This window comes from Lampetra planeri, chromosome 64 (assembly GCF_965212315.1).
Source record: "Lampetra planeri chromosome 64, kcLamPlan1.2.h2, whole genome shotgun sequence".
In the NCBI taxonomy this organism is placed as follows: domain Eukaryota; kingdom Metazoa; phylum Chordata; class Hyperoartia; order Petromyzontiformes; family Petromyzontidae; genus Lampetra; species Lampetra planeri.
In genome coordinates, this window is record NC_136170.1 from 2,271,263 (window position 1) to 2,289,670 (window position 18,408).

Below are 18,408 nucleotides of genomic sequence, written 5' to 3' on the forward strand. Positions count from 1 at the left end.
ACCCGCATGCCCTGCCGGCCTTCACAGATACTCGCGAACAGCAACTTGCCCCAACTATCCCTGATGAAGGCTACACGCTCCTAACCGCCCCTGCTCTATTAGAATGGGGCTCATTATGCCGACTGCACTCCAAAACGATTATCTATCCCCGGAGATAATTTTCTTCCCACGGCATCAAGAGCGTCTCGCGCATTCCAGCTGGCCATGGTACACTCCTGCAAACTCACACAACAACAACCCCCAGTGGGAAAGGACAAACAACAACGATTAATGAGCGTTGTTCTCAACCGAAGCGCCGAGGAACAGAGAACCACACCCGGCACGATTTCATTTTGCCCGGGTATAAGTACCCGCGACTCCCTCTCTCTGCTACTACTCCCACACGTCGTGCGACAAGTCAACAGTGTCAGCCTCATCAGCCGCATCCGGAGCCCCTCAACGCGACAGCGACTACACAGCCTGCAGGGATGGCCAGGTGAGGAGAGGCTTGGCAGGCTGGCTGGCTGGCTGGCTGACTGGCTGGCCGGCAGATTGACGGGCAGATAGGCAGACCGGCAGACTGTCCTTGCCGACTGTCAGACGGATATATTGTACACACTGGTAGATGCATGGGCAGATGGACGGAAGGACTTGCTAGCTAGCACACACACACACAAACAGACTGGCAAAGAAAGACGTAATGAATTACAGTATATACAGACTGGTGGACTGGAAAACTGGCTGAATCACACGCAGACAGATGCATTGGCAAACAGATGAGCAGACGGACAGATGGACAGGATGGCTGCCCGTCTATACAGACACAAAGAGGGACTTACTAAATGACAGGCTGACAAACAGACATCCACAGAGACTAGTCTGTCAGGCAGACACATAGACTTTCAAACGGAAAAGTTGGCGAAACGGTTGCTCAGACAGGCAGACCGAGAGACAGGCAGACAGGCAGACGGGCAAGGCAGAGTGCCACCCATTAACACGACGACAGCGTCCCATGGCTGCCATACCTTGTTAACAATTAGTATCGTCCATGGGCCGTAGCAGAAATCGGTAACGACCTAAGGTAGGAGCAGCGACACTTCAGTGAGCATTGCACCGACGTATTGAAACAGATAATATGATTGAATTTAGATTTGAAGTTTTTGTGACTGCAGGGATCCATACTCTTTGGTTCTTTCGGTAAAGTCACGTAGGTTGACAAAAATAAAATAAAATAAATAAAAATAAATAAATTAAATCACGACGTTTCGGGCGCTACACAAACGTCCGTCATCAGGTGGGACAACCACAGTAAGAAACAATTGCTGAAGTGGGCAAAAGGGCTGCTTATATACAGTGAGGGAAAAAAGTATTTGATCCCCTGCTGATTTTGTACGTTTGCCCACTGACAAAGAAATGATCAGTCTATAATTTTAATGGTAGGTTTATTTGAACAGCGAGAGACAGAATAACAACAACAAAATCCAGAAAAACGCTCGTCAAAAATGTTATAAATTGATTTGCATTTTAATGAGGGAAATAAGTAACACAAGCAATCATCCTCAGGTGTGAAAACTACAGCAAGAAACATTTTTCAACTAGATTATTTTTTTCTTCCCGTAGTTTTTACACCTGATGATTGCTTGTGTTGCGCCCGAAACGTCGTGATTTAATGTATTTTATACCTATGTGATTTTACAGAAAGAACCCGCCAAAGGCCACCACCAAACAATAATGACGATTATCTGAACCGGTCGACTCAGCCTGATGCGGTGTGTCGTAAACATCGCCACTAGGTGGACAAAGGGGGCCGGGCGTGGTGCTGGCCACCCACCCACCTGGTGTGCCGTGCCTTGTTGATGGGTTACTCGCTAACAGCACTTGGACCCCGCTCCTCCCCCCCCAAAAAAAATATATGTTAAGGCTATAACAAGGGAATTGTCTTCGTCTATACCAGTGGTTCTTAACCTGGGGTGCAACGCACCCCCTGGGAGTGCGAGATGCCCTTTCTGGGTGTGTGCGAGATATGGCGGTTTTTTTTTTATGTAAATCATCAAAAACACAAATTAAGCATGGGCAACGTAACAACTTTACTTTGTTTCGTGATACCTACATGTTTATTAACATTTCCATTATTTTTTTAAGATTGAGAAACAAAGGGGTGCAAGGCTGCAGTGAAAGGTTAAGAACCACTGCGGTCTTCTTGGTTCTTTCGGTAAGGTCACGTAGAATGGAAATAATAAAATAATAAAATAAAACATAATACAATAATTCTCACGACGTTTCGGCCACAACGCAAGCAGCCGTCCTCAGGTGAAGACCAGGTCTGTCGGGGACGCTGTTCAGGTCTGTCTCCCCGACAGACCTGGTCTTCACCTGAGGACGGCTGCTTGCGTTGTGGCCGAAACGTCGTGAGAATTATTTTATTATGTTTTTTTTAATTTCCATTCTACGTGACTTTACCGAAAGAACCAAGAAGATGAATCCCTGCAGTCACGAAAGCTTTAAATCGACATTTAACCACTGCGGTCTTAAACGGAGGGACCCTTGCTACATGTGTTGCCGTGCACCGCGTGCGTGCACCAACTACCCCGCGTCGCCTCCGCGCCTAATCCCGCAGCTACGAGTACCAGGACTACGAGTACCAGCCGTACCTCGAGGACATGGGCGATGCTGAGGTCGGCTGCTGCGGCGGTCACCATGGCGGTCATCACGGCGGTCACCACGGCGGTCACCACGGCGGTCACCACGGCGGCGGCCACCAGATGGTGATCTGCAAGCAGAGCGGATGCTGCTGCAGCGGCGGCAGCAGCTGCGGGAAGCAGTACAGCTGCTTCCAGACTGGGAAGCAGACGTCGCAGCAACATCACGGCTGCGGCAAGGTGGTGTCGGTGAAGCACATCGGGGGTGGAGGATGCGGTCACGGTCATGGTCATGGTCACGGTCATGGTCACGGTCATGGTCACGGTCACGGTCACGGCCAAGGTCACGACCTTTGGTCCAAGGGCGGCGGAGACTGCGGAGGCACCAAACACGTGGTCTGTGCCCAGGTCAAGCAGTGCTTTGCTAAGAAGTGCTGAGTTGAAGGTGGTGCTGGTGAGGTCAGGTGGTGAGGTCAGGTTGTGGTGAGGTTAGGGGGTGGTGAGGTCAGGTGGTGGTGAGGTCAAGGGGTGGTGAGGTCAGGTGAGGTCAGGGGGTGGTGAGGTTAAGGGGTGATGAGCTTAGAGTGTGGTGAGGTCAGATGGTGGTGAGGTCAGGTGAGGTCAGGTGGTGGTGAGGTGAGGGGATGGTGAGGCCAGGTGGTGGTGAGGTTAGGGGATGGTTAGGTCAGAAGGTGGTGAGGTCAGGAGGTGGTGAGGCTAGTGTGGTGAGGTCAGGGGATGGTGAGGTTAGGGGATGGTGAGGTTAGGGGATGGTGAGGTCAGGTGAGGTCAGGTGGTGGTGAGGTCAGGGGATGGTGAGGTTAGGGGATGGTGCGGCCAGGGGGTGGTGAGGTCAGGTGATGTTGAGGTCAGGTGATGGTGAGGTAAGGGGGTGGTGAGGTCAGGTGAGCTCAGGCAGTGGTAAGGTCAGGGGGTGGTGAGGTTAAAAGGTGAGGTTAGGAGATGGTGAGGCCAGGAGGTGGTGAGGCTAGAGTGTGGTGAGGTTAGGGGGTGATGAGCTTAGAGTGTGGTGAGGTTAGGGGCTGATGAGCCAGGGGCTGGTGATCTCAAGAGTCCATGGATCAAGGGGTGGTAATGGCTCTGGAGGTGGTGAGGTCAGGAGCTGGTGAGTGAGCTAGTGGTGGGCAGGTAGGTGGGGAGTTAGGAGGTGGTGGGTTCGGCAGTGGTGGGGATGCTGTGAGTGAGGAGCTGGTGTGAGTTAGATGATAGGAATCAGGTTGTTTAGAAGGTGGAGGGTGCGGAGATTGTGAGTTCGGAGCGAATGGGTTAGGAAGTTGTGAGTTTTCGGATGTGGTGGATCCTTCATGAACCACTCTTCAGAGCTATTTCCATGCCCGTCCTGGTGACCGGCCCTCTTCCTTCACCCTGCTCATCACGTGTCCCAACCATCTCTACCTCCTCTTATTCCCAACCTCCAAGTTCCTTACCCTATCCTCCACCTTCCATCCTGCACACCACGTGTCCCAGCCATCCCAATGACCTTGAATTCTATTCGGAACGCAACCGGCAACTGAAATTCACCTCTTCACCTGGGATGCTCATCGTTATACACTGCAACCATCATAATCTATCAAAATTAATACGTTTACAATTTAGTTGTGGGTTATCTGGTATATATATATACAGTATATGCTTTGGGTTTCGGTTTATAATATCCTGCTGTTGATGTTAACCTGCACAGCACAAGCAATTGAGAAAAGAGATGACATTTTTTTTTTTCCGAATGGTGTTTTTTTCTTGAACGTGGAGATGTTATCAATGGGGTTACATCACAACACATCACGGATGTGTGCCGGTTTCACATTCTTGGTGTTCATCAGTGATCCGCAGCCGCCTTACCGCAATTGCCAGTTACGAACGATGCTCGCTTGGATCGCGTATTTCAAAGAAAAGCAACGTGTTTTCAGAAAATAAAATGTGTCTTTATTTCCAAATGTGTACCGATTGATTGCCTGATGCAGAAGTTTACTGTGTGTGTGTCTCATATATATATGTGTGTGTGTGACTGTGTGCTGGCGGCCTTAATAGGTGCTCGCTAACAGCGTGTTACACACACTGGCGGAGCCAGTGGGGGTGGGGTGGTACGTGCCCCCCCAATGATCCGATCGTAATCCCTAATTTATATCGGATCCTTGGGGTTTATTAGTAATAAATCGGCATTTTGCGACCCCCACTGCCACTGTGTAGCATATTATTAGGTGCCAGGGACTCTACGAGATGATAGGACAATAGTCTGAGTCCATAATTGCCAATAATTTACGGCAAAGCGGTTATAAGTGACTCAAAAAATTGTGCGCAGTTGCGTATCCAGTACACGACTTCCCTGAAGGCATTCACCTTCAGCGAACGCGATGCCGATCACACAACGCGGTTCGAATTCGAACCTCGATCGATGGCTGCGCCATCGCCGCACGCGCATCGAATAAAAAGCAAGGGACAAGTCCTTACTTACTAACAACTCCTCTATCATTTTTCATTACTGGATGGGTTGCCCCCACTACCTGAAAATCCAGGCTCTGCCATTGGTTACACATATTATACCCTATAAGACTAAACTGTGACCATTAGCGGGGAGTGGTGGTGTAGTGGTCACCACCGATGACGATTATTATCTGAACTGGTCCTGGGTCTCCACTGGAATACCTGGTGTGCTGTGTAAACATCGCCACTGGGGAGACAAAGGCGGCCGGGCGTGGTGCTGGCCACCCCCTCGTGCACCATGCCGGCCTTGATAGGTGCTCGCCAGAGGTGTGGACTCGAGTCATGTGACTTGGACTCGAGTCAGACTCGAGTCATGAATTTGATGACTTGCGACTCGACTTGGACTTGCATAACAATGACTTTGTCCCACCTATGAGATGTGGACTCGAGTCATGTGACTTGGACTCGAGTCAGACTCGAGTCATGAATTTGATGACTTGCGACTCGACTTGGACTTGCATAACAATGACTTTGTCCCACCTATGAGATGTGGACTCGAGTCATGTGACTTGGACTCGAGTCAGACTCGAGTCATGAATTTGATGACTTGCGACTCGACTTGGACTTGCATAACAATGACTTTGTCCCACCTCTGGTGCTCGCTAACAGCGCTTGCCCATACAGTCTGTTCAGGCTGTACGGGAGATCATTGGAGCGATAGTTTAGTGGTTAGCCCGCTGCACTACACACGGATGTGAATTCCTGCTCGTGGCCAACACCAGTGACGATTATCTTTACCTCCCCTAGGCCGACTCAGACTTAAATGAGTACCTGGTGCGGTGTGTAAACATCAGCCGGGCGTGGTGTTGGCCACCCACCCCCTTGTGTGCCACGCTGGCTTTTATAGACGCTGGTTGCTAACAGCACGTACGCCCGTCGTCTGCTAGAGGCTATACGGGGAATCTTTGTCTTTGTGGTGGGCGTGAACTTACAAAATTAAAGTGACATTAAAAAAGATTCATACAATAGGGGGCGCACCTTTCCACACATTGCTGTGATATTTTCCGCATGATCATATATTATTCTGGGAATTAGAATAGAGTAATAATACGCTCTGAACCCACATTTAAATACAATGATGGGGGTTATTGTGCAGTAATTTGTAGCCGGGCTGAGACCATCAACTCGCAAGTCATTCTACGTGAGCCCATGGGTCTCCATGTGAGCCCGTGGGTCTCTGTGCCAGTCTATGCGTCTCTATCTGAGACTATAGAACTCGGTCCATCCCTCTGTCTCTCGTTGTATCTGTAGCGTCGTTGAATCTCACGTGACACGGTCACTGAGGAACCAGAGATCCGCAGGAAGGCAGCGGGCAGGCGATGAGCCGGTGTCTTCCAACTATTTCCCAAGCTCTGCGATCCCCTCTATATTAAGGTGCTTTCAGCCAATGTGTGTGTATGCATGTGGGAGGATACTGGGGAAAAACACGCACGTGATGGGGGTAATACTCTATCCGATACAGGTGGGACAGATGTATGCATGTTGAACTTCTTTCGCAACGTACGTAGCCAACCGCACTCATCGGAGATGCGGGGGAAGGACGACCAAACACAGAAAGAAGTTCTCAAGAAATGAGTGTTCAATCTGGATGATGATCTAAAAGTGCATAGCCCCAGTGGCTTCTTAATATTGGATGGAGGAGCATTCCAGACAGCCGCAGAAGTGCATCTGAAAGCGCGCGATGGCAGTGACCGTATTGATATTGATAGAGATGATATTAGTCCGTGCTTTGCTCCTGGTGAGCCCAGGGTATGGCTCATCCATCATGCGTATGATTGTAGGAATATAGGGTACAGTATAGGATTATTATGAATTGCCGTACTTTATAATCTAGTGGTAGTGCCTTACACCGATAAGCTATACTCCAAGCCAGCCGAGCAACGTCCGAGTGAGAAATGAAGTCGTGGTCACAACACTTCCGTAACTCTCGTTGGACGGAGTCGAGTCAGAGCTAAATGTGACTGTAATGAAGTAGGCACCTATGGGATTGATTGCGAGTAATGTACGATATACGATGACCTTTGACCTGGGTAAAACAAAAAATAACTTCTATGACCTGAACCAATATCAACTTGGCTATTATACCACGACTAGGGGATGATGTCGTTGTGTCATGGTGAGCGCACTCATCGGACTTGCACTCCTATCATGTTTTTTGTACCGTTTGTTATTGTAACTTCCTCACCCGCCCCGACTGGACATCTGCGAAAAAGAGTTTCACAGCTCATCGGATTCCTCCAGGGTGAATAAAGATTCCGATTCTGAGTTGAAACCATGGTGCAAGTTTCTTAACTGCGGCCGGTTTCTCATATGTTCTGGCTCCTTGTTCACGTGACCCCGCGTGCCCGCTGTGCCTCGATCTTTCTTGGCCGTGATCGTTAGCGAAGACACAGGGGCGGCCATCGGTAAATGTCGAACAAAAAGTGTCGGTCAGCACCCCTGCGTCATTTCCCTTTGTGTCCGCTGCGTGATCCTCCCCCTCGCCATCAGCGACACGACGCTCGCTCTCGCTCCCAACACCGGCCACGTGCGCACGCCAGAGGTCGCAAACGGGTTTTGATTCCTTACCCGTACCCGGCCGCACCAGGGTCGAAAACGGGTACCCGATACCCATACCCTACCCGATACCCGGCTACCCGTACCCGGCCGGGTATCGTGTAAGGTACGGGTACCCGATTGCGACCTCTGGGATGAAGCCATGTTGCAGGCGCGGATGGGTTGATTCTAGGAACTTGAATTGTGAGAAGAGACAAGACGTTGGGAAATGAGTGACAAACGGTTACTCACCAGGGACGCAAACGGCTACCCGTACCCGGCCGGGTACGGGTAGCCGGGTATCGGGTAGGGAACGGGTATGGGGTACCCGGTTGAGATCTCTGGCGCGCGCCCACGCACCGAGGACTTTCTGAGGGGGTGACGACGTTCCAAAATGGCGTCTGTTACATTCGTAAGGCTCCCGGTGCACACAAAGCACGCGCGGGGGGAGGGGTGGGGGGGCAAAGCTCGGGGCCCAGCGCGGTCGCCCCGATTCGCCGCGTTCCTTTAGCCAGTGGTTCTCAACATTTTATTTTATTTCTCTACCCACGTGACTTTACCGAAAGAACCAAAGAGTATGGATCCCTGCAGTCACGGCAACTTCAGATCTAGATTAGATTCTCAACATTTTGTTGGCTGCTACTGTGACCCCCCCCCCCCCAACTCCCCCACCCCCCCCGCCCCCTCTTGCCCTGACCCCCCAATTTGGCTCTTAGACATAAATGTATGAATTAATGAACTTCTATATTTTAACTCAACTGTCCATTTTGTGAGGTAATCCTAACTAAGCTCGTACGGTCACTGCAAGCGAATAAAAAAAAGAATTTCGATTTAAAGCTTTCGTGACTGCAGGGATTCATCTTCTTGGTTCTTTCGGTAAAGTCACGTAGAAGGGAAATAATAAAATAATAAAAATAAAACATAATAAAATTATTCTCACGACGTTTCGGCCACAATGCAAGCAGCCGTCCTCAGGTGAAGAACAGGTCTGTCGAAACGTCGTGAGAATTATTTTATTATGATGTTATATTTTTATTATTACATTTTTATTTTATTATTTCCCTTCTACGTGACTTTACCGAAAGAACCAAGAAGGGAAAAAAAAATCACCGGGCGCTCTGCACGTGAGGTAATCTGTCCACGCTCGCCGCAAACTGAGAAGAGCAGGAGCCCCGCCCCCCATCATGCACACCTTCTACAGAGGCACCGTTGAGAGCATCTTGACGAGCTGCATCACCGTGTGGTACGGCACCTGCACCGTGTCCTGCCGCAAGACTCTGCAGCGCATAGTGAGAGCAGCTGAGAGGATCATTGGTGTCTCTCTCCCCCCTCTTCTGGACATTTATAACACCCGCATCACCAGCAAAGCAATCAAGATTGCAGGTGATCCCACCCACCCATCTCACAGCCTCTTCAGCCTGCTGCCGTCAGGGAGGAGACTGCGGAGTCTTCCGGCCAGGACCAGCAGGCTCAAAGACAGTTTCTTTCACCAGGCTGTCAGGAGACTCAACTCCCTCCCTGCTCTACCATCACTCCCCCCCTCTGCCCACCCTCCCCCCTTTGCCCCCTGACCCCGACCCCCACACACACATTCACTCGTACATCCTGATATCTGGACTGCACATTGCACTACATCGCACTACCACACCGGTTTAAATATCTTATTTCTTTAAATACTTTATTTAAATATTATTTTACATTTTATAATTCTTGACTGTTGTTTATTTTAAGTCTATTACATTTTTGATTATTTATCTTGTGTTGATCGCCGATTGTTTTTTGTTTATTTATGTCTGTTAATTGTGATTCATTTTTTAATTGCTTGGTTGCACCGTGGGACCAAGAGAGAGGACTGTAATTTCATCTGTGTTGTATGTCATGCATGTAACACACTTGACAATAAAGTGACTTTTGACTTTGACTTTATTCTTGGAAACCAACATTGTTTACGATCGACGGGTTTAGAAGGGTCGTTTATGTTCTTCTAGGTAACCATATGGATTCACATTTTTATCGTAGTTATTTTATGTTTGAAAGATTCATGCGTAATTATATTCACCAATGATTCTCATCGAATTTCACGCATTTATAAATCACCTCACGCACCCCCATTGGTTCGAAGTACCACCGGTTGAGAACCAATGGTGCAGTGTATAGTGTAGTGTATAGTGTAGTGTATAGTGTAGTATTGTATAGTGTATAGTGTAGTGTATAGTGTAGTATTGTATAGTGTTTTCTGTAGTAGTCTATTGTATAGTGCAGTGTATAGTAGTGGATTGTATAGTGTAGTGTATAGTAGTGTATTGTATAGTAGAGTGTCTAGCAGTGTATTGTATAGTGCATTATATAGTATAGTGTCTAGTAGTGGATTGTATAATGTAGTGTATAGTGTAGTATTGTATAGTGTATCGTGTAGTGTATAGTGCTGTGTATAGTGTAGCATGTACGTAACAACTTTCACGTATTGTAGTAGTAGGGTTTTACCCTTTTAAACTGGTACAAAACTGACACCTTTATTCAAGGCATCATGTTTGCAATAACCACAACACAAGTAGTCAAAAAAGCAAACAAAAAGAAGCAACTCTGATAATGATAATAATATGCACTGTCCTTGAAGTTGATTGGTCCACACCCGAGACGGCTTTCTTTAGAGCCTAGTCCCCATTGGTTTTGGACCAGATGACACCAGAAGGCGTAGTGTAACTTTCACGTATGTTAATAGTTAATGTTAATAGTTTCACACATTTATAAAATCACCTCACGTTACCCCCTGGGACATTGCCACGTAACCACCCCCCCCCCCCCCCCCTCGATCGCGAGACTCCAACTTCAAGCGCCTTCTGCTTGGTGCGAGAGAAATCTTGGCGAGACCGCCCGGACCCCCAGTTCGCGTGGCCACGTTTATATAACAGGGGCACCTGTTGCCCACGGCCAAACGACAGACACAACCCGAGATTGGGGTCACCGCAGCCTTAATGAGGCCACGCGGACCGCACTCGGCGTCACGCAATTACGCGAGGTGATTGCCGCGATGCCAATTAAGATCATCATTATCATCATTGTGTTCTTACGTAAGAGGAAGCACGAAAAACTCAACATTATTTTAATTTATACCAGGTGGCTTTTTTCAAGAACTACATGGCCACAAGTCATAGTTTCAATGAAGTGGGCTTATCGTCAATCATCGTTGTCGTCACATAGATGTCAACCCCCATTCTTGCACAGCGAAATTAAGTTTTCAAGTCCATACGGCATACAGCCAATTCAGTACGGGAGCAGTGACTGACTCAGAGACACTAGGAGGAGGAGGCACTCTATCTATTAACAGCCTTCACATTTCACAAGAGGTCACTAGAGCTGCCAGTCAGGACAGCTTGCAGACTGCCTGACTGACGACGCCGAGATGGCGAAGACGTAGACGGTGAGGAAGACTCCAGCGGCACGACGAGGGGATCCCACTCCAGGCGACAGCCCAGAGCCTCCGCTCGGGTTCCACTTTTATCCTCCCAGCGTGACCACGCCCCCTTTCTAGAACCTACCAGCGGGTTCCCGGGCTTCCCTCACGTGCCCCCTCTGTAACCGTTCCCCCTACATCCCTCTCTCTGGTTTATCACGTGACCTGCTGTCAGTCAGGGCTGCTGCAATTGCAGATCTCCTTCTCTGCCAGCAACCAGCGCTGTGTTGCGTAGTGATCAATTCTATGTTACTACACGGGTAAAAAAAAACATGTTTGGTTTATTTGTTTGTGTTTCTTCCTCGTGAAGGGACTTTTTAGGATGAAGGTTCAGATTTATAAGGGGCACGGGGTGACCAATACGGTCTGAATTGGTCTTTAATAAGGTAGGGCGCTGATAAAGAATTGACAGGTATGCGTCGTCATCGTGTGGGCATGTTATAGCAGCAGCTTAATGCTCACGTGATGTTGATTCTAAATGTGGAAGAGAAAAACCGGAGGACCCTGAGACAAATTCACACGACCACGTGGAGAGAGAGAGAGACATGCAAACTCAAAATATACAGCAGCAGGCGTCAGGGTAGGCATCGAACTCACGACCTCCGGTATACCAGGCGAGGTAGTTAACATCTCCTAGCCACCGTGATGATGATGATGATGAGAGACGCAAACTCGAAACATACAGCAGCAGGCGTCAGGGTCGAGATTAAACCCACGACCTCCTGCAAACCAGGCGAGGTAGTTGACATCTCGCTACCATGGCGCGCCCATCACCAATGGTCAATCCACTGCTGGATGAATGCCTATCCCCACCCCAGACAGGTAAACAGACAGGCAGGTAAACAGACAGACAGGTAAACAGACAGAGAGGTGAACAGACAGAGAGGTAAACAGACAGACAAGTAAACAGACAGACAGGCAAACAGACAGGTAAACAGACAGACAGGCAAACAGACAGGTAAACAGACAGACAGGTAAACAGACAGAGAGGTAAACAGACAGACAGGTAAACAGACAGACAGGCAAACAGACAGACAGGTAAACAGACAGAGAGGTAAACAGACAGAGAGGTAAACAGACAGACAAGTAGACAGACAGGCAAACAGACAGGTAAACAGACAGACAGGTAAACAGACAGAGAGGTAAACAGACAGACAGGTAAACAGACAGGCAGGTAAACAGACAGACAGGTAAACAGACAGAGAGGTAAACAGACAGAGAGGTAAACAGACAGACAAGTAAACAGACAGACAGGCAAACAGACAGGTAAACAGACAGACAGGTAAACAGACAGAGAGGTAAACAGACAGACAGGTAAACAGACAGAGAGGTAAACAGAGAGGTAGACAGACAGGTAAACAGACAGACAGGTAAACAGACAGAGAGGTAAACAGACAGAGAGGTAAACAGACAGACAGGTAAACAGACAGAGAGGTAAACAGAGAGGTAAACAGACAGACAGGTAAACAGACAGACAGGTAAACAGACAGACAGGTAAACAGACAGACAGGTAAACAGACAGACAGGTAAACAGACAGACAGGTAAACAGACAGACAAGTAAACAGACAGACAGGTAAACAGACAGACAGGTAAACAGACAGACAGGCAAACAGACAGACAGGTAAACAGACAGACAGGTAAACAGACAGACAAGTAAACAGACAGAGAGGTAAACAGACAGACAGGTAAACAGACAGACAGGTAAACAGACAGAGAGGTAAACAGACAGACAGGTAAACAGACAGACAAGTAAACAGGCAGACAGGTAAACAAACAGACAGGTAAACAGACAGACAAGTAAACAGACAGACAGGTAAACAGACGGACCAATGAGACAGATTGCGCGTGACTCCAAACACAACAACCACAACACCGTGCAGAGGCGGTGCGTCAGTCTCAGACCCCCCTCACCACCGCCTGACCCGGCCGTATTTGTCTCCCACAGGGGCTCGCCCCCAATAAACGCGCATGCGTGTTGGGCGTTCGAGCGTGGAGGCTGTGATGACATCACACTGCTGCTGTTGTGATGACATCACGCCTGCTGCTGTTGTGATGACATATTCTTAGGGTTTTTCGGTAAAGTCACGTAGGTAAAACATCAAAATTAATGAAAATAAAATAAAATAAAAACAAAAATCACGACGTTTCGGAGGCAACACAAGTCTCCGTCATCAGGTGGGACCGTCACAGCCGAATTAGCTGCATCACAGCCGAATTAGCTGCATCAAGTGATGCAGCTAATTCGGCTGTGACGGTCCCACCTGATGACGGAGACTTGTGTTGCCTCCGAAACGTCGTGTTTTTTGTTTTTATTTTATTTTCATTAATTTTGATGTTTTACCTACGTGACTTTACCGAAAAAACCTAAGAATATGATTCCTTGCAGTCACGAAAGCTTCAAATCTAGAATGTTGTGATGACCTCACACTGCTGCTGTTGTGATGACATCACGCCTGCTTTATTTTTGGAGCTTTCGTGACTGCAGGAATTACTCTTTGGTTCTTTCGGTAAAGTCACGTATAAAGATAATAAAATAATAAATTAAATAATAGCATACGACGTTTCGATTGCAACACAAGCAATCATCATCAGGTATAAATGCAATAGCAACAAAAATCTAACCAGAAAACTATAGACAGACATATAAGCAGACAGATAACACCAAGATACAGAGAGAGAGCAACACATAGGCACACAGTGTGCCTATGTGTTGCTCTCTCTCTGACCTCACGCCTGCTGCTGTTGTGATGACGCCACGCCTGTTGCTGTTGTGATGACGCCACGCCTGTTGCAGATGATGATGATGTTGTTGTTGATGATGCTGCTGCTGCTGTTGCTGAACATGCGAAACATTTTCAACGACGATGACGTTGATGTTGACGATGATGTTTCTGAAAGAGTCGATGATGATGTCGATGATGATGATAATAACAAACTATTATTATTATTACTTTTATTTTACCAGGTAAGGCCCACTGAGCTATGTAACTCTTTTTCAACAGCGGCCTGGCTATCACAAATCACGTGGAAATGTATAGCAGGAGCCAAATACTCTAAACGCGTGATGTTGATTTTAAATTTGGGGGGGAAAATCCACGCGACCACGGGAAAAGAGAGCGAGATCGGCAACCTCCAAGTTTACAGCAGGCGTTAGGGTCAGGTCGAACCCACGACGTCCTGCGCACCAAGCGGGTACGGGTAAGGAATCAAAACCCGTTTGCGACCTCTGCCATGCAGCCCCCAACAGCTTCGGAGGCGACAACAACCGCAGACCGCAACTCAGCCGGGCGGGGGCTCTAATTAGGGGTCGGCCCATCGACGCCAAAACACCCCTTCCCCTCCCTCCCTGCCCAGGTTGACTATAAATGGGACACTCAGGGCCAGAGTAGAGACAACGCCGAGATCCGATCTCCAAACCATCGACCTCCTCCCAAGCTCCGCCAGATTTCATCGCCGAACCACATCAGACGCAGAGATGACCAGGTGAGATCCCGGCGTGAACGGGTGCGTGGCTGGGCAGGTCGGGATGATGTACGGCGTGTGATGAGTTACACGCGGTCATTTTTCCCGTGGTTCTCTTACGCGATGTCTTTGTTTTTTGTTTACTTTGTTGTTGTTTTTGCTCTGTGTATGTGTGTGTGTCGAAACTTCTTTCGCACCGTACGTAGCCAACCGTGCAAATAATATGGGGCTCTGTGGGTGTCTGTGGTTGTCTCTGCGGGTCTCTGTGTATGTATTGTGTCAAAAACGTCTTTCGCACAGTACCTAGCCAACCGTGCGAATATATGGGTCTCTGTGGGTGTCAATGGGTGTCTCTGTACGTATGTATGCAGTTTGAACTTCTTTCGCGCCGTACGTAGCTAACTGTGCTAATCTATGGGTCTCTGTGGGTGTCTAATGGTCTATGTGGGTGTCTATGGGTTTCTCTGTGTATGTATGTTGAACTTCTTTCGCGCCGTACGTAGCCGACCGTGGATAATCGGATGTGCGGAGGAAGGACAACGAACTGAACACAAACACAGAAAGCAGTTTTAAAGAAATGAGTTTTGTCAATCTAGAGTCTAGACGATGATGATCTAAAAGTGCACAGCTCCCAGTGGCTTCCTAACATCGGAGGGGAAGAGAGCGTTCCAGACGGCCGTGGAAGCAGCGCATCTGAAAGTGCCGCATGACGATGACGATGCAGTGACGGTGACGATGACGGTGACGATGATGATGCGGTGACGATGGTTTACGTTCCGTGGCGAGGTCGGCGAGGGTATTGTAGCTGCTGCTGTGCTCACGCACCACGGGTGCCCCCGTGTAAAGACAGCGAGGGGAAACTGGCGAAACGGGACCGTCATCCGTGTAACAAATAAACTCAAACTTAATGGTGCGATGAGATGGGTGGCGAGCGATGGTCGGTGAGGGATGCTGACCCGGGTGCTATGCTTGCTCAGTGACGAATATCCGAACTGCTCCTGGGCCCACCCTAGGTTGACTCAGCCTCAACGAGTACCTGGTACGGTGCGTAGTAAACATCACCACTGGGGAGACAAAGGCGGCCGGGCGTGGTGCTGACCACCCACCCCCTCGTGTGCCGTGCCGGCCTTCATAGGTCTTCTTTGGATGGGGGGGGGGGGGGTGGAGGTGATAAGATGTTAACTACCTCGCCTAGTATACAGGAGATCGTAGGTTCAATCCCGACTCTGCCGCCTGCTGTATAGTTTGGAGTCTAAGTGTCTCTCCTCCGGTTATTCCCTCCACGTCTCGAGTCGACAGCACGCGTTCAAGCGCGTTTGGCCGCTGTTCATTTCCACGCGATGATGATGATGATGATAAGCCCACTTCGTTGGGCTATCGTTGACGGTAGCCGCGTCGCTTCTGACAAAGGGGGCTACATCATTGGGGCCTTACCTGGAAAAATGTTTTAAATGCAGTAAAATCTTGGATTGCGAGTAACTTGGTCTGCGAGTGCTTTGCAAGACGAGCTAAATTTTTAAATAAATATTAATTTGATAAACGAGCGAGGTCTTGCAATACGAGTAGTACGTGCATACGCTTTGTCTGCCGAGCGTCACGTGATCACAACTGATATACGAGTGCTTTGATATACGAGTGCTTTGGATTACAAACACGTTTCCGGAACGAATTATGCTCGCAACCCAAGCTTTTACCGTAGTTCGTTAGCGATTCTTCTTTAGGCGCTGCGCGCCGACAGCCCTCGGCCACCGGCAGTCTGCTAACGGCAACGTATGGCCTCGTCGTCTTTGTCTTTCGCCCACCGCAGCTTTGAGAGCGCCACCGGCGAAGACTGCAGCTCGTGCCACCGCCGCGGCGGCTCGTGCCACCACTGCGGCGGCAAGGGCTGCGGACACTGCCGGCGATCGGGCCACGGCCTCGTCGGACACGGCGGCTACAGCCACAGCTGCCACGGCGGCTACGGCATTGGCGGCCACTTGTACGGCGGCCACTCGGGCTACGGCCACGGTGGTTACGGCACCGGGGGCTACGGCCACGGAGGTTACGGCCACGGAGGTTACGGCCACGGAGGTTACGGCCACGGGGGCTACGGCCACGGGGGCTATGGCCATGGGGGCTATGGCCATGGGGGCTATGGCCATGGGGGCTATGGCACCGGCTGCTGCAAGCCAATCACCACCTGCCACACGCGCCCGATAGTCCACCTCGACTTCTGCACGACCGGCCACGGCCACGGCCACTCGGCTTGTCACCACTGCGGCGGGCGCGGGTGCGGCCACTGCGGCTCCGGCCACTTCGGCGGGTACGGGCACTACTAGGCCAGTGTAGGGGTATCCCACTTAACCCCTGACCCCCCCCCCCCGCCCGCTCTCCTTAGCTCCACCTGACCCCCACCCTCCCCTTCTCCTTAGCTCCCCCGGTTCCCTAGCTCCGAGTTCCGAGCGTGCCCCAAACCCCCACCCCTCTCCCCTCCCCATGTTTAGCAATCGTCTTAGGGTTCGAGATCGAAGTGTTGATTGGGTTAATTGCACGCCTGCAGCTTTTGCTGCTGCTGCTTTCACAGCAGTGCAGTGACCACCGCAGGTCAATCGCCCGACGCGGCAGTTAACACAATGGGTAAGAATGATCAAATTCTCCCCCGCACCTCCCCACACCTCCTCATTCGACTCGTGGCGGTGGTGGGGTAAGGTGTGGGCAACTCCCACCTCTTCCAAGATGGATTGCCCGGCGTGGGAGAGTAGGCCAAATACAGCGGTCTTTTTCACACGCTGCACGAGCCCGATGATTGCTCAACAAGTGTACGACACGCGTTGTCCCACGTGACGCGGCGAGAGCTCCGATTTGAAATCAAGGCTCTCGCCGCGTCACGCGGGAGGCGTCTAACAATCATCAGGCGTGTGCAGTGTGTGACGGGTTCACCTGCGTTTAACACTCTCGTCAACAAGTGTGTGGCCTCAAAATAGACGACGTTTTGGGCAACGGGACCTTCTTCATTGCACTTTAAAACACGTGCTATACAACGTGATATGGATAAGGTCCGTTGCCCCGAATCGTAGTTCATTACTGAAATAGTTGATTGCCCTTCTTAAGGCCACAGTGTTATCGATGAATGTGTCGAGTTGTTGTTATTAGTTGTGCTTGCGCACCAATGCCAACGCAGCACGAAGATCAGCGCAGACAACATCATTAGCTTGGTTTGTTATTTAAGAGTGGGGACATTTTGCTCGGGGTGGTGCTGAGTAAATCACCACTCTGGGTGATGTAGCAGGTGGCTCTGGGTGTGCGGGCAGGTTTTGTGTCACTTTGTGATCATCTTCAATTTTCTCTTTAAAGCAGCCACTAATCCTCGGGGCTCAGGATCCTTTATTTAGACAGATCTGACCCAGATCAGTTGCGTGCAACTCGATTGAACGCAACTCGAGTTGAACGCAAATCGGTTGAACACAACTCGGTTGAATGCAACTCGATTGAATGCAACTCGAGTTGAACGCAACTCGATTTGCACGCAAACTCGAGTTGAGCGCAACTGATTTTGGTTGCCCCTCGACTGACTCGCGTGCACGTGGGCGTCTCTCCAAACGGTCGCGAGCAAAGCGGTTACGGTGCGATTATTGGCGGAATGTCGCGACGTGGAGTCGCCTCCGAGTGGGATCATCACGGGAGCGCAACTGTGGCCGACGCGGGCGGTTGGGGGGAGGGGTCCGTGAGCCGGGATGTGGCTGTTGGTGTCTTCTGCTGTCCTTTGCATTTCCTTCGCCTGTTCTTGGATGCAGCTGTGCCGAGCTGCAACGGGGGCACGCCGCTTTCACTCAATAAAAATACACGTTGTGTCACGT

The 18,408-nt window shown here is 49.8% G+C and overlaps 2 protein-coding genes across 2 annotated transcripts; both read left to right on the top strand.

Moving 5' to 3' along the window:
* The first annotated feature begins 390 nt into the window (after window positions 1-390).
* LOC144737028 (uncharacterized) lies at window positions 391-3,077 on the top strand. The gene is made up of 2 exons (XM_078619679.1): window positions 391-475; window positions 2,597-3,077. Exons 1-2 carry the CDS (start codon window positions 468-470, stop codon window positions 3,054-3,056), a joined length of 468 nt encoding a protein of 155 aa, XP_078475805.1. The 5' UTR covers window positions 391-467; the 3' UTR covers window positions 3,057-3,077.
* Window positions 3,078-14,489: 11,412 nt separating this feature from the next.
* On the top strand, window positions 14,490-16,890 carry LOC144737058 (uncharacterized). The gene is made up of 2 exons (XM_078619707.1): window positions 14,490-14,593; window positions 16,380-16,890. The coding sequence occupies exons 1-2, from the start codon at window positions 14,586-14,588 to the stop codon at window positions 16,888-16,890; spliced, it is 519 nt and encodes a 172-aa protein (XP_078475833.1). The 5' UTR covers window positions 14,490-14,585.
* Window positions 16,891-18,408: the final 1,518 nt, after the last annotated feature.